The following is a 17,206-nucleotide window of genomic DNA, read 5'->3' as shown; positions in this document are numbered from 1 at the left end:
AGACAGCTTTCAATTGTAGTCAGCTGTGTTTCCGCAGAAAGGACACAGCGGTGGCATTAAATGCACAAGCTGGAAATACATACTGAGCTTTGTCATGAGTGTATATAGTGTAAGTTTTATCCTGAATCTCCCAGATTTATTTTGTAAATAAACAGTTCCTAGTTAAACCCAGAAGTGTCCCATTTATGTTGTGCAATTGTCTCAGCACAGCAATATGTGTTATGTGCTCCAAACTCATTTTTTTTATTTGCACACAGATCTGTTAGAAGTGCATTCTAACAGATCTGTGTGCAAAAACATAATTCTTTAATCCAAGAGATGTGGGTCACCTTCCACAGACCCTCATTAAACTTCATAATTTCTCCATGATGTTTTAGGCTAAAGGGAGTTCTTTAATAAAACCAATTGAATTTTCTACTCTAGCACTCTATAATACATGCACATGTCTCCTGAGGCCACCTCTAGTCATACTTATAAGAAATTTCTCCCCTAGTTCATTGGGGGGGGGGAGGAAATCATTCATTTACGCAGGAGAAGATTCATAACTCAGATAAAGAATGTTAGTAAGGCATCCTGGGATAGATTTGGAGGAGGCCTCAGGGTAGCATAATAATTTATAGAAGACAACTGAAAAAGGATGACCACTTGGCAAAATAAAAAGATGGAGTTTGTGAAGAGATTATGGTTAGCTCTGAAACTTCTTATAAAGCACACTTGGCCTAGTGATTGTATCAGGTAGCTAATTCAAATGTCTATGGTAAAAATAAGAAATGCAGTACAATCCACAATGAACATCATTTCTGCAGACTGCACTGCATCTTGTAGAATTTCAACAATTTACTCCCCTCCATGGTTCACAGATACATAGATGGTTAACCATTTCTGTTTCAGAAGCTGGGCTCAGCACTTGGTAGTGTCATAGACACAACGAGGCGGTTGTGATCTACTTTTCTCTACACAGCGATGGATGTCACCAGATATCACATTTGCAACAAGCTAAACTTGTGTCTCTAACATGCTAGCTATGTGTCCATTCAAATGTAACCTTTTAAACATAATTCCACTGCATGCTATGGTCTTAGAGTACTTGTTCAGAACTTCATGCACTAACTCAGTTTTCAACACCCTCAGGGAAGGGGAAAATGTACAGCTCATCCCAGCAGAAACCTTTGATATGCACCTGTGATACAGAAGTAATATATTTTCTGTTATCCTCTTCTCGAACAGGCCAGTGGTGTCCCTTTTCTGTCAAATCCACTCAATATCTCAGGACTTCCCTTTGCCCTTGAGTTTGTCCAGACCTCCAAAGCTCTGTGGTCACTGGATAAACCCCAACTGATCTGAACAGCTTCTCCAAACTTCTCTTCAGCACCAGTCAGGCAGAAATCTAATTAAATGCTCAAGCAGATGACCAGTTCATCAGTTGTTCAAGTCATTGTGTTTGACTGCATTCTACCATGGCTTTATCCAAATTCATTGACTATACCCCAGCAAAGCTTCACATTTGGTTCATTCTTCTTGGCATTTGTATTTCCCCCCCACCATGAACACAATTTTTCTCCATTAATGTTCAATAGGTGTGTATTTCTGCAAGCAGGAGATTCAAGGATCCCAGGTAAAGCACACTCATGTGTTTCAAAACAAAAACAAGGAAGATTATAGGCAGAAACAAATCCCCCCAAAAGTACTTTTTCTGTGCTAAAAAAAAAAGGTTTTCTATTTATTTATAATTTAATTTTGAAGGTTTTCTATTTTTTTTCTGCTGCTATGTTGGAAAAGTGCACTGCTGCATTCTTCTTAACCAGAGGAGGAGGACCTCTAAAAGCCCTTCAAATTTAGCATTATGAAACCCATTGTTGTTGGTATACAAAAAGCTAGTTTTGTAGGAGCATCCTTGATTTGGTGTTTTTTTAAAAAGCTGTATGGGTTCAATTGACCATATTCTCAGGACTGTGCGAATGAGCACCTATGGAATTTTAATGTTACCAACCTTTGTCCATGGTTTCTATGGACAATGGAAAAATGGGCAAGGACATGTTATTGTTTGGGATCTTACCCTTGAACTCCACAAAATCTGAAGGAAGATCACCACAATGAAAACCTTGGATTGAAGGTGGAATTAATCCTAATCACAATGGAGTAAAAGGAATATGACCATCCCTAGCAAAATATACATTAATTTTGGTACATGTTAGAAACTCAGATCCTCACTAATCAATACATGCTGTTGTTTCACCAAAATAAGTTTCATGCCTTTTCAGAGCACATAGAAAAAAATAGTCTCTGCTTTACCAGTAAAGTCCAAACATTCTCTACGGACAAACAGAACTCATTCTACCTGTAAACTCTATAATGAATGGACACAAGTAAAACCAAAATGTACTAGCAATCCTTCCAGAAACCTAAATCTAAATCAACCATCCAATGTATACCATTTACAACAACAACATTTTAAAAAACAGTAACAATTACAGAGGTCAGAGCTTCCATAAACTCTTCTTGAATAATAATAAAAAAATAGCAATATGTATCTAGAATTCTGTGCTTTTAGCGAAACATAACCAGGAAAACATATCACATTCAAATCCTACCTTCTTGAACTGCCTGAAATGGGTTGTTGCCATCCACAAAAGTCACCGAAATTGTGATTTTCTCCGTCTGCAAAATTTCATCGTTCTGGTTGAGGTCGGCAACTGCCATACGAAACACCTCTTCATCTTTTTTTGCGGATTCATCAAATATTGCTCCTGGAAAGGAAAAAAAGAATACTTAAAAGTAATATTAAATATTAACAGGTACCACATCCACAGAGTACTTGGCACCTTTTGCCAACTATTTATCCATTGGACCACTACTTTGCATTTAATAGCAGCCACCTTTTATGAGCAAAAATTATCTTGGCAAGGGTTTAAGATATCATAGGAGGTAAGGAAGATGTCGGTCCATAACAAAAAGGAGTTAAGGGGCTCGCAGAAATCATGGCATCATCATCCAAAACGGAATACTGCCAGGATACCAAGATAACCTTGAAGAAACTATTAGTGTATCAGCTAGCTAGGATGATTTTCCCAAATGGCAATCTGTGAGCAGAAATTAGCAAAGAAAGGCAACCACTGGGAACTCCACCAACATCCCACAGAAGATGCACAAGGCTACAGCATATGAAAGAACAGCTTGTGACAACATTGCTTCAGTTGTATCTTGCAAGTCTACTCTGATACTGGTTGTGACTACTTACCCCCTAATGAAGACGTGTCTTACTAAGTGTGAAAAAGCTTTCTAGGTTAGTGCATGCATTACCCATGGTAATACTACATTTCATTACAATGGGGTACAGCAGCACAATACTATACTCCTGTTGTACTGGTGTTGCATCTTCACTTAGAAGATGTGATCCTTAATCAGTCATCACAGGGGCTGGAGCTCTTAGACTGTGATCCTGAGGCCTCTTATTCAGCATGATGTCCGATGAATACCGAATACTTTGATGTGCATGTAAAGGAGTAAAGTGGTAGAGGGAAAACAGATGCAGAAGAGAACAGGTTAGCGTTAGTAAGAAGAAATCCTTTCTATGTATCTATGTACAGAAACCAGTTTTTCATGCATATCTGGGGCGCCCTGGGTAAATTATTTCCTGTTTTCAGGGAAAACCCTGATGGCTTGGTGGTTCCTTGGCCTACAGCATATGTTTCTCTGAAAAACAGCTTGCTGTTCATTGCTGGGCTTCAGGTAGGGTTGCCAACCTCCAGGTACTAGCTGCAGATCTCCTGCTATTACAACTGATCTTCAGCCAATAGAGATCAGTTCACCTAGAGAAAATGGCCGCTTTGGCAATTGGGCTCTATGGCACTGAAGTTCCTCCCCTCCCCTCCCCAAACCCTGCCCTCCTCAGGCTCCTACCCAAAAACCTCCCGCCAGTGGCAAAGAGGGACCTGGCAACCCTAATTTTAGGGCACAGTCTCATTTTTACCCAGGGTAATGATGGAGCTTAACCAGCCCAACAGACCCCGTTAGCTATGAGAATGGAAGTCCAATAATATGCCCAAGATCCCTCTGAAGCAGACAAACAGGTGTGAAAAATTATCACCAAATTTTTTTTGAAAGAAAAAACCCTGGAAACCACCAGCAAAGTACAAAATATTGGAACTGTTCCACTCACCCCTATTTCACTCTTCTCCATTAGGCATTCCCTTTTATTAGTCTTACAGGTCATGAATCACCCTCCATGATCAATTCTCCTGCCAGATCTGTCCATTCAGTGCCAGCCTCTTCACCACACAAATGTTTTCAACTTTGAGCCAGGCGTTCTCTCCTTTTCATCACTTTCCATCTGGAGCAGCTGTTTCCTACCTCTCCATATCAATGACCTGTCACTTTCCCCCCCTCCCTTGCTCCTTCATTTCTTTGTCATTTTGCCAGATTACTTACATACAGAGGGGTTTTACTTAACTCCTTGAAGGAACTATGGAATCCTGTCACTGCTGTCGGGGAAAGAGGTCCCCAGTGAAGCGTTCTTATGCACTATTTAAAGGTGAAAAATTCATTTGCTGTTAAGCCCTGTGAAGTGTCCACAGTTTCTCCTATTGCTGTAAGTGCATTTTCTCCCAGAGCTGTCTTTCTTCCCAGTCCTGTACTGATATGAACATTGTTGCCTGTATACAATACTTATTAAGACAATGCAGCCCAATTTATGGTGATAGATAATAGACTTATTAAGTAAGTAAAGGACTCTTCTGTTGTTTACTGGATGAAGCTTATCACAGCGCTGCCACACAACATAAGCAGTATACGTTGGTTCGAAGGGGAAAAAATCTATTACTTTCGGGGCATGAAAAATCATGGAAATTGAAACACTCTGTAGTCCTTGGGCTAACTAATCGATCACAAGCTGTTCTATTGCAAGCTACAAGCCACTAATTTAGGAAGAGAGAATCGCAGGGCTGCAAAGAGAATATAAAAAAGTCACTGCAACAGAACCCTGTGGAAAAACAGCCATGCGTACACCTACAAATATGCATCATGCACTTGACTACTTCAACCAAACACCTGCTCTTCTAATAGATCACAAGTGTTCTGCAATGTTTTTTAGGGTTTTTTTTTTTAATCATCCATTTGATGTTCTAATGAATGTTGCTTAATATGATTGCTCCTTGTCCCCGGTGACATTGTTAGTTCGTTCCAGTGTGTGAATCCAATTACAGTGTGTTTTCCAAACTGCTGATACTGCAATATTGTCCTAAACATGAGTCCTGATGTTGCCAGAAGGTGGGCTCAGTTACAGGACAAGGGAAGCAGAAGCCCAGAGACTCCTGGCTCCTCTTGACTGGATTCGGCGACCACACAGATACCTTTCAAGGCTTCAAGATTCTCAGTGATGAAATCCAATTGCTGTATTTATCCTGAAGCTTAAATGTTCAATGTTTTTAAAGTAATGTTAGCTCACCAGAATAAACACTGCATTGGACCAGGTAGCTCGCTAGATGGGTTACTCAAATCTTATTGATATATGCTGCCCTGGCTTTCCTTTCGCTTGTGCTTGCTGAGCAGGGGTTACATTTGTTTTCCACTAAAGCCCAGGAACAGAGCTATCTCTGAAGCTATTACTAACGCAGCTTGCAAACTGGGCAGAAGTTACCCTCAGATATTCTCCAAGGAGTTCGCAGTGAAGTCACTTAAGATATAACAGGGCAGCGCTCATAGAGGGAAAGGAAACTGCCCAAGAAAAAAGGACATGGGTGAATTTGCGGAACATTAGGGAAACCCAATGTTCCCCTCAACTTTTCCTTTAAGGAATACCTGGGATTTCTTTTTCTTTTTAAAACAGCAACGTTAGTAACACTGTAAATAATGTGTATCTTGGCTTTACGGGAAATGTAAGCGAGGGGAAATAAGTATGAATAATGGTTACTTTTGCAATTTAATCTTTACAGTGAAACAATACTGCAGAGTTCTGTCTTCTATTAGTACTAGTATTAAAAATTAGAATTCCAGAAGCTTAGAAGGAAAGAGCAAAAATAATTTGCAGGGGAAAAAAATCTTTAAAGAAAACCCCGAACAGCCTAGCAACCCAAAAACAAAGACTAGAAGGGCATAAGGCTAACACAGTTCTTCTCAGAATCTTTACAGGTAACCTACCTCAGGGATGCAGACCTATTCCTGGTTTACACATGCCAGAGAACAAGGAGGTTGAATGTGGAGGTGGTAAAACAGAATGTACTACTGTGGACTATAGGTGAAAAACTTTATTTCCACCTGTTCTTAGACTGAGGTCTTGAACAATAAAATCATAAAACTTAAATAAGATCCATTTCTAAAAACACATCCCTTCGTCTCTTCTCTGCAGCCTCCAAAATTCAAGCAACAAAATAAGTACGCTGAGGGTCAGAGTCCTCTAGGAGGAACTGAACCTTTTACTCCAAAGTTGCTAGAGAAGATGTGGACCATTTATTAAAACATGGTATAGTCCATTTTAGCCTAAGTTGGTATATGGAAGGACAATGCAAACAGATATGTACCAAGGAGTCCATTGACTGAAGAAGGCAGGGACACAGCCGGTCTGAAAAAGGGATCTTTAGTATATGGCCCAGCAAAACCATTGAAAAGAGGCAATTAAATCTCGAATGCATAATTCTACATAACTTTGGACTAACCACAGAATCCATATAGGAAGGAAGATTACCCTTAGATAACAGGCCCAGGACAAGTGGAGAACATGTCCTCCGAGCATAAAAATGAGTGTAACTGTTATCTCTAGCACAGATCAATTTGGGTGGACTATAGGTGATGGATTTCAGTTTAGAATGTTTCCTAATATTTAAAACCGGAAACTAGCACAGGAAAAGGAGAAACCTTTCTATTCTCTTTTCTTTGCTTTCTGCAGTGGTTTTCTATTTGCAGGGATCTTTTTACATAGCAAGACTTTCCCCCGTGATCTTCCGCCTACAGCCCAAAATGGTACATTTCATTCCAGTACCTCATTCCCATCTCAGTCTTCTGCACGAGTCTTCTATAAAATATAGAATCATTGAGTTGGAAGGGACCACCAGGGTCATCTAGTCCAGCCCCCTGCACAATGCAGGAAATTCACAACTACCTCCCCTCCCCACACCCCCACAGACCCAAACTCCATGCCCAGAAGATGGCCAAGATGCCCTACCTCTCATGATCTGCCTAAGGTCATAGAATCAGCATTCTGACAGATGGCCATCTAGCCTCTGTTTAGAAACCTCCAGGGAAGGAGAGCTCACCACCTCCTGAGAAGCCTGTTCCACTGAGGAACCACTCTGTTAGAAAATTCTTCCTAATGTCTAGATGGAAACTCTTTTGAGTACACCAGACCACACACACCCAAAATGAACTTCTACACTTCTCTAAGTACTATGTATTTTAAACAGGTAAGTAAGGGGGAAATATATCCTACAAGAGCTTTTCTCTCCCCCCCCCCCAAATTGTGTGGTGATTGTGCATTGGCTAAACATTCTAACCTCTTGTCAATAGTTACAACCACATAATCCCAAATAAGAGATTCAGGCTAAGCGTGCGCTGTGCAGAGTTTGGAGGCCCCATGAGGCACGGACCCTTACATTGTGGTAAGCTGCCACCATGCACCAGTGAACCTACACTGATGGAGAAAAAGGCAGAAAAGATTACCAAATCCCATTCAAGTAGATTGTGTGATCAAAGCTTGGGTCTTCCCTGTTGGATGGCTCTTCGAATTGAATTATCAGATCCATGGGAGATCTGATAAGAAGGCTGAGAGGAGTTCAGACTGTTTCATGTTTTCTATAGCATAACCTTGCCCATGAACGCACTAGCAACTTACCTCGCAATTTAAACGTGTCCAGTACTCAAGCAGTACTTAAAATTTCTGTTCCCACCACGACGCCTTCCTCCTCTGTATTAGATAAAATCCGTATGTTTTCCCCTCGCGGCAGCATTCACACGCCAGCTCAAAGGAGCATTGTGATTGGTTGAGGTGGTAGCCTGCCGCGCATGCCCACTCGTTGCTTGAAACAAGGAGGCGATTGGCCCAGCGTGGGCAGTGAGGCGGGGGGAGTGGATGGTGGGCTGGCAGCAGGAAGTGGATTTTATGTTCGCACTTCAGGCTCCGGGTGAGGAAAACATTTAATTTCTATTAATTCGCCATATAAGCGAATGCTCTTAACACTGAGAAATTGTGCTCTGGAGACGTCTCCGGAATCCTTCGGAAGAGATGAAGTGCGAACATGCAAGAAAACCCCGTAGAAATCGGAGCTGCAAACGTGAAGTGCGGATACGGTCCTTTAATGGGCACATTATAACATCGCTTGCCAGCAGAAGACTGTGTTATCTGTTCAGTAGCTATGTGCACCACCATGGCCATAGAGCCCGATACCACATCCCCTTCTGCCTTCAGTAGCATTCAGAGATAGGACTTTGCTCCACAATGAGGATGATATCACCACCCCCAAACTTGAGCAATATGGCGTAGGGGAGGGATAGATGGCATGGGAGCTGGAAGCACACCTGGCGCCATCTCCTACTTGGTGATGGAAAGTGCCATCAAGTCACAGCCGATTTATGGAAAGCCCATAGGGCTTTTAAGGCAAGACACATTCAGAGGTGGGCTGCCAATGTCTGCCTCTGTGTAGCAACTCTGGACTTCCTTGGTGGTTTCCCTACCAAGTACTAAGAGGGCTATCCCTGCCGCCAGCTTCTGAGATCTGACGAGATCAGGCTAGCCTGGGTCATCCAGGTGAGGGCACCTCCTACTTAGCTGGAAGCAGAGCTAGGGGAGATATTGAGATTCAGTGCCATCTAAGTCTGTGTCAGAATTTTTCAAGCAATTCCATTTAAAGCACAGCAGAAAGAAAAGGAGAACCTTTTTCTAAAGAGTACAAAATCCACTGTTCCTGCTGATGAAGCAGAATGGGTTTTTTTCTGCTTCTATCCCAGTCTTACAGCAAACCAATCACTGCCCACGTTGCTTCCCAAAGTTATTTGACTACAAAAGTGTATTTTACCCTGATTACATTTTCTTCCTGCGTTTGGCACCCTGCCACACTAGTATTGAGGCGATTCGACACGTTGACAGAGAATAAAGACTCGGCTTATAAAAACAGAAGCTCACCTGAAAGGATTTCCATACACTACCTGCAACATCAGCTCTTGCTGTATGTAGGACTTATTATTTATGAGGCAAAAATTATAGTTTCAAATGAGTAGGGGGGAAATTACTCTACACCTTTTTTTAAGTGTTCCCTTCCTTGGAGAACCCCTGAACTGCATTATTTAATTAAAAAACAGATCGTGTCCGTTGGTAGGGTTGCCAACCTCCAGGTAGTAGCTGGAGATCTCCTGCTATTACAACTGATCTCCAGCCAATAGAGATCAATTCACCTGGGAAAAATGGCCGCTTTGCCAATTGGACTCTATGGCATTGAAGTCCCTCTTCTCCCCAAACCCCTCCCTCCTCTGGCTCCACCCCAAAAGTCGGTTGCAAAAAGAGACCTGGCAATAAGGATTCTTCAATATCAGTAGAACTCGTTCACACATATGAACTGTGGTAAAATCTTGAGTGTTAACAGAGTAAATAGCAACAAGTGGGTTTTACTCTTAATATCCTTGTTGCATCGGGAAGACTAATTATTACGTCAGCCAAATGTGTGCATACATTTGCAGAAGATGCAGATTCTCCAAAGATTTCATAATCTGGATTATTCCCAGTTTCTCCTCTCTGTTTATATACAAACTATTTGAGATGTGTGATTACATGAAAAATGCTTATGCATATTGCTGCAATTCTATTCAATGATAAAAAAGATTTTGGTTTGTCCTATATATGATACTATCAACAACTGCCAGGTAAGCAATGAATGGTACTTTGTACAGTTATGTAAGCACACTAATATTTATTTAGAACATAATACCTGCAAGTGTGTATACACATAAATATTTCATCTGTTGAATCCAAATTTTAAGCAAAATGGGGTTTTTTTTGGGTCATCAAGTCACATCTGACTTATGGTGGCCCCTGTAGGGTTTTCAAGGTAAGAGATCATTCAGAAGTGGTATGCCATTGCCTACCTCCACCTCACGCCCCTGGTATTCCTTGGAGGTCTCCCATCCAAATACTTGCTAGGGTCGAGGATGAGAGTGTGTGACTGGCCCGTTACCCAGCAAGTTTCCATGGCAGAGTGACAATTTGAACCTGGGTTTCCCAGATCCTAGTTCAACCCCTTAACCACTGCACCACGTTAGAAGTATTGAAATGCAAACATTTGACCATATTCTGAAATGCTGCTGAATTAGACTTTGCACCGTATTTCAGGCACCAGTTTTAGAATCATAGAGTTGGAAGGGACCACCAGGGTCATCCAGTCCAAACTTCTGCACAATGCACAAAATTCACAATTCCCTCCCCCACCCCGTACCACCAGTTATTCTTACTCCAAGCCCAGAAGATGGGGCTGGGGGAACCCTCCAGGACCTCTGGACAATCTGGCCAGGAGGAAAAATGCCTGGAGGAAAGCACACATACATTACATTTTTTAAAGAATGAGCCAAGTATCCTCAAACATACAGCTTGATACCTGGTTAAGCTACTGATAAATATACACCTGAAATCTACCGTATTATTTTCTAGAAGGTGAGAATAAAGACAGGTTATGCTAGCTGAACCATGGCATGCTTTGCATTAAGAAACTTTTGTTATTTTATTGTGAATATGGCAATTTTGGGGAGCTTAAGAGCAAAGTGTTCATTATGTAACTAGTGACCTGCTGATTATCACTTGCCCCTCAATTTTCTACCCTATTCATTACAGCCAAATTGGGACTCAGCTGTTAAAAATGGGTAGTTTGGTAGGTATTATTGCCATATTATTATTAATGCCCCAGAAAGAAATTTACTGTAATGGTAATAAATCTGCTGAATGTTATTAATGTTTCTGCAGTGGAACACACTAAAACGTGCCCTTATAATGGCCATGAGTAACCTACTTACAGATGCTTTATCATCAAGGGAAAAGCTGATACACAATAATATTTCCCTTGACTGTTATTAGCAACTACAGCAAGCAATAAACAAACCTCCCATCCTGCCCCAAAAGAGAGGAGAAACTCTATCACAGGGATAGGCCAAAACAGCAGCAACAAAACACCATCTTTGTCTTGTTAATAGAGTTGCCAACCTCAAGGTACTAGCTGGAGATCTCCTGCTATTACAGCTGATCTCCAGCCGATAGAGATCAGTTCACTTGGAGAAAAAGGCCGCTTTGGCCATTGGACTCTATGGCATAGAAGTCCCTCCCCTTCCTAAACCCTGCCGTCCTCAGGCTCCACCCCAAAAACCTCCCGCCGGTGGCGAAGAGAGACCTGGCAACCCTACTTGTTAATGTTTGACAGTATGCTCTTATCATTACAATGAAGACCTAAATCGGGTTCCCCAATGTGGGACTGGATCCACCTCCAATGGCAGCCATTTCGTGGCAGCCATTTTGTTGCTGCGCCCACCATGCTGTGTCTAAATTCAAAATGTGCCCGCAGGCTCAAAAAAAGGTTTGGGACCCCTGACCTAAATCAAAGAGCAGCACCACACCATCCCTATGAGTCTGAGCCCGCTCCCCCCACCTTTGGAGTGGGGAGTTTTTGCATGTACACATTTCTAGAATGGATGTAACAGTCCAAACAGAAAGATACCACTTTATTTTGTAAAATTCAATAGGCTAGAGGTAGGGCTGCCAAGCCCTTAGTGAGGGATCCCCTGCTCCCAGGTCCCACTGCCCAAACCCCTTTGGGTTGCCAGGTCCCTCTTTGGGACGTTTTGGGGACGGAGCCTTAGGAGGGCAGGGTTTGGGAAGGGGAGGGAATTCAATGCCATAGAGTCCAATTGCCAAAGCGGCCATTTTCTCCAGGTGAACTGATCTCTGTCGGTTGGAGATCAGGTGTAATAGCAGGAGAGCTCCCTAAATCCCCGTAAGCAGCAGCGCGGGGGGCGGATTAAAAAGAAAAATAAGGCCTCGTCTATTTACCGGAAGTTCTTACTACAGAGGTCCTGGTGATTCTTAGAACTACACAGAAGTGACCAGGGTAGCTCTAGGAAGCACCAGAAACTCTACGGTAAGAACTTCCTGTAAGTCAACAAGGCCTTGTTGTTGTTTTTTAAAAATGTTTTTCCAAGACACTGCCCGTCCAACCCTGCTGCAACCATGGTCAGCATGCATGAATGAACTCGTCCTCAGTTCTGGCATGTTGTGAAGTATATGAACAATATCAAACGAATGTAGAAAGCAAGTGAAGTCAAACATTTTACATCCTGTGGATGTTATGCAATACTTGGGAAGTGAGATAGCTAAAGGCTGCCCACAGGTTAAAACTGCCAAATTGTTATTCGAATTATTTTCTGATAACAGTATTTCTACTGGGGCAGACTTTTAAAAGACCCGTACGTTAAAACCATGGGTTATCTTTTGTGAACTCTATTCTCCACTAGCAGTTCCCAAACTGGCAAAAAGCCAATGTTTCTTCCTTATCAAGCTGATAATAATCTGATTTCAAAATTTGTTTTGACTGACCCCCCCTGTTTCTGAACCACCTCTGACTTTCCAACATGATAATGAAGGTTTCAGCACAAGTGAAAAAGCGCAGAGCAGCAGAGGTGTAAATGGACATGTCTAAACCAGTCTCCTTTGTCTTATAGTTCAAGGGTTGGGAGAGGAGGATCTAGCAGGATTGGAGCTCAGTCTTAGCTCCCGCTTCTGTTTCCTCCGACTACCCTCTCCTCCAGATTGACACTGGAATATTTTGTGATGGCTGATCCTGTAAACAGCCAGCCTCTGATTACAAAATATGTGACCTAAAGTCATTGCACTTGGGATTTTTTTTTTTTTTTACCGTCAAGTCACAGCTGACTTATGGCGACCCTGTAGGTTTTCAAAGCATCCTTGCAGGAGATTTTTTTTTTTTAATGTCAGCATCCCATGTGCCTAGGGCTGCCAACCTCCAGGTACTCGCTGGAGATCTCCTGCTATTACAACTGATGTCCAGCCGATAGAGATCAGTTCACCTGGAGAAAATGGCCTCTTTGGCAATTGGACTGTATGGTATTGAAGCCCCTCCCCTCCCCAAACCCCGCCCTTCTCAGGCTCTGCCCCAAAAACCTCCCACTGGTTGTGAAGAGGGACCTGGAAACCCTACATGTGCCACTACATCACTTCCAGGGAAAACTCAGAAGTTTTTTGCTCTAGGAATCGCTAGAAACTCTATGGTAAAACCATAAAGTTTCCAGTGATTCCTAGAGCTACCTTACATCACTTCTAAGTTTCTCCCAGAAGTGACATAGTGGCGTGACACCACAGCCCCCCCCCCCACATGCCCCTGAACCTCCCACTGGTTGCTACACATGGCCTGACAATTCTAGGTGAGAAGAAGCAATGCAGCTTACAAGACACCTCTCATTCTCAGTAATGCCTCTGACCCAAGATTGCTAGGTACATGAGACACGCGTTGGGACACGGGTGCCCATCTCAACTTGCTGTCACACCAAAGAACTTGCAGGTGACCTTAAAATTGCTTTGTTGCTTCCTTGGGCTGCGGAGTGCTGCGAAGGGGGAGGAAGGGTGCAAGAGAGAATCCAAAAGCCTCTCCACCACCCTCGCAGTGCTCAGAAGCCCAAGAGAGCACCAGAGCACAGTTCTTCAGTGTGACAGCAAGTCAGGCAGACACCCATGTTCCGACTAATATCTAGGGTTGCCAACCTCCAGGTACTAGCTGGAGTTGTCCTGCTATTACAACTGATCTCCAGCCGTCCTGGAACATCTTCTATAGCTATGGAGTTATTGCCTGTTGTTTTCCAGCTTTACTATTGATTTCTGTTGAGAAAGATATTTTTATTAGGAAATTAAAAAAACCTTACCTGTTGGATTGAAACCTGTTACATTGTGATTACTTGTTTGCTGGAACAACCTTTTTCGTCTACATTGTGCATATCGTATTGTATATATTGTACATATTTATTTGCTTTTTGTCACTTCATGAGCACTTTTTTGACACTATATATAAAATTTGCATTTATATTTGTGTGCTGTTCTTGTTTACCCAAACCTCCAGGTACTAGCTGGAGTTGTCCTGCTATTACAACTGATCTCCAGCCGATAGAGATCACCTGGAGAAAATGGCCTCTTTGGCCACTGGACTCTATGGCATTAAAGTCCTTCCCCTTCCCAGACTCTTCCCTCTTCAGGCTCCGCCCCAAAAACCTCCCGCCGGGGGTGAAGAGGGATCTGGCAACCCTACTAATATCACATGCGACATCTAAGCTTGCCTCTGAGACACTGTGCCAACTGCACAAGCATCACTTCCACCGCCTAGTAAACAAGGTTGCCTTGAATAAATGCTTTCGAGATATGCTACATTTGTACATACTGCTCAGTATATTTAAATTTTACATACACACATATTCCGCAGATTGAAATGTCAAATATGGTATCAAACCTCAAGAAGGAAATAACAAGCTGCTGTACAATTGAACAACAATTAAGGGATGTAATACTGCCATATGAATATACTAGAATGTGACTACTTGGCTCTGGTACCCAGCCTTTTGGCAGAAGAGCTAGTTACCCTTTTCCTTGTTCGGGAACATGCATATATTACTAGAAGAGTAATTATTGTTTTAATAGAACATTACTGAAAGAAGTCAAGCAACCTTATTATAAAACTGTATGATCCTAGAATCTGAACTCATATTTCTTGTCCTACAGAGGAAATTATACCCTACCATGCCAAACATGTCTCTTGATGATACAGGACATACCTTTTTCTATAGCAAGTGTCCCCAACATGGTGCCCCTTCGGAGCAATGACACCCTCCAACACCTTTCCTGACATCTGTCAAGTGTTTTTAGATTAGGGTTGCCAGCTCGAGGTAGGGAAATATCTGGAGATTTTTGGGATGGAGCCTGAAGAGGGCAGAGTTTGGGGAAGGGAAGGACTTCAATGCCATAGAGTCCAATTGCCAAGGTGGCCATTTTCTCCAGGAGAACTGATCTCTGTCACCTGGAGATCAGTTGTAATAACGGGAAATCTCCAGCTACTACCTGGAGGTTGGCAACCCTATTTTAGATAGTGGCTGGGGCCATCTGGGGTTTTGCCCAGCAAGGGTTCTGATTGACCATTTGCTTGGCAATGCAGATTTTAAAAAAATATTGTTTTGGCAGCAGCTGTAGCAGCTGTTTTAAAAACATTGTTTTGGCAGCAGCCAGGTCCCTCTTCGCCATCTGTGGGAGGTGTTTGGGGCACAGCCAGAGGAGGACGGGGTTTGGGGAGGGGAGAGACTTCAATGCCATAAAGACCAATTGCCAAAACGGCCATTTTCTCCAGGGGATCTGATCTCTATCGGCTGGAGATCAGTTGTAATAGCAGGAGATCTCCAGCTAGTACCTGGAGGTTGGCAACCCTAAGCAGTTGCCACCACAGCACATGGATCTTCCTGATTGACTGAGGGTAAGATGTGGCAGCCATTTGGTGGCTGTGCCCACCACTCTGTGCTAGAATTTCAAAAGTGCAGGTTCCAAAAGGTTGGGGACTGCTGGTCTACAGTTTGATTCTCAGTTAACTACGAGTACTTATTCAAATCCCTTCTATCATCCCAGTGCAGCTCTATGCACACATCCCCATGATAGTAATACAATATCAATGAACAGCATCTGCATTCAGATGGGCACCCTTTGGTTCACAACCTGACAATCGATACACACACGGAACAGCCTGCTTCCACACTCAACTGGGGCTTATATGTTTTCCATCTTCATTAATTACTATCTTTAGTCAGCTTACAATGCAATAAATGGTTTATATAGAAAAACAGAAAGTTATCCTCAGGCAAAAAGAGCTTGGGGATTTCATTTCAGGTGTAATTTGAAGGCAAAAAAAAAAAAACTACCTTAAAAGAGCTATAAATAAAGCAAGGCCTTGTTTACCATATGTATTTTCCTATGTGCTCATAAGTCAAGTTTTAATCAAAAGTGACAGAAAATAAAATGCACACAGTTAACTAGCACAGTGCCGCCAAGATGAATAAAACCAATCCTGAACTGCTGGCGCCATCACCCATATATACAGAGTTACTTTGAGCTACTTTGAAGAGAGTCAAGGCAGTAACATGAACTGAATACAAAACTTCGACGAGAGAGACCTGGGTTCAAATCTCTGCTAAGTGATGGAGGTCACTGGACAGGCAAATCAGTGCCACTCCACCTAGCAAACCTCAGAGGGCCATTGTAAGAATAAAATGGGAACAGACCCATATACGCCACTCTGACTATCCTGGAGAAAGAGTGAGACGGAAACTTGAAACTGCATTCCATGTAACTGGTAACAGGTGTATTATGACTGAGAACTATTCTTATTTTTGACATTTTTTTTAAAAAAAGAAGGGGGGAAATTCTCCCCAAGTATGGCAGAAGGTAAATGGCAAAGTGCTTCATAGCTTAAGTTCTGGCTGGCACCCAAGGTTTCTTCATACATCTCTTATCGTTTAGTGAAGAAGTGATATTACTATTTTACAACAGTTACACATATTTTTTATTGCTGCAGAAGTCATACTTTGAGGGCTAGGCCTTCTATTACCTGGTCTGTCCCCCATGCTCAAACTAGAAAGAAAATTCCAATGGTAGACCAGGGTTGACGTGTGCTCACAACCCTCGCTCACAGTTGTGCAAAAATGAGGCTCATCTTTACAAAGGCTCTGCGTGTAGAAGAGGGCTACTAAAGGACAGTCAAATTGATCAGAATGGTGCCTTATGTGAGAACAAATTGACATCCAAATTAGCTTACCAAAATGAGATTTCAGAAACTTCTCCCAGGGTTTTCTTGCACCTCCAATACAGATATGATATCAGATACTACACATTTCATCTTGTCAGAGATGTGCAAAAGCCACACAACGTGAAAGGATGCACTGAGTAAAAAGTGGACAAAATTGCCCCTGCCACCATTCTACTAATGCCTCTTCCAAGTTTCCACTAACAGGAAATGCAGGGAGTGGCCCCTTCTTCAATAAAGCCTCCAACATCACACAGCTTTTTTCTCCTTCCGTGCAGACAGCATGGTATAGTGGTTAAGAGCCATGGACTCTAATCTGGAGAACCAGGTTTGATTCCCCACTCCTCCACATGAGTGGAGGGTGCTAATCTGGTGAACCAGACTGGTTTCCCCACTCCTCCACA

At 42.5% G+C, this 17,206-nt stretch overlaps 1 protein-coding gene across 3 annotated transcripts in view; it reads right to left on the bottom strand.

Moving 5' to 3' along the window:
* GRID2 (glutamate ionotropic receptor delta type subunit 2) overlaps window positions 1-17,206 on the bottom strand; it is a 984,243-nt gene that overhangs the window by 780,130 nt on the left and 186,907 nt on the right. For all 3 annotated transcript variants that reach the window (XM_056855266.1, XM_056855267.1, XM_056855268.1), the window contains exon 2: window positions 2,592-2,747. In XM_056855266.1, coding sequence (XP_056711244.1) covers window positions 2,592-2,747 — 156 coding nt within the window. The remainder of the gene's footprint in view (window positions 1-2,591; window positions 2,748-17,206) is intronic.

Source organism: Euleptes europaea, chromosome 9 (genome assembly GCF_029931775.1).
Source record: "Euleptes europaea isolate rEulEur1 chromosome 9, rEulEur1.hap1, whole genome shotgun sequence".
In the NCBI taxonomy this organism is placed as follows: domain Eukaryota; kingdom Metazoa; phylum Chordata; class Lepidosauria; order Squamata; family Sphaerodactylidae; genus Euleptes; species Euleptes europaea.
This window is presented reverse-complemented; position numbering and strand designations above follow the sequence as displayed.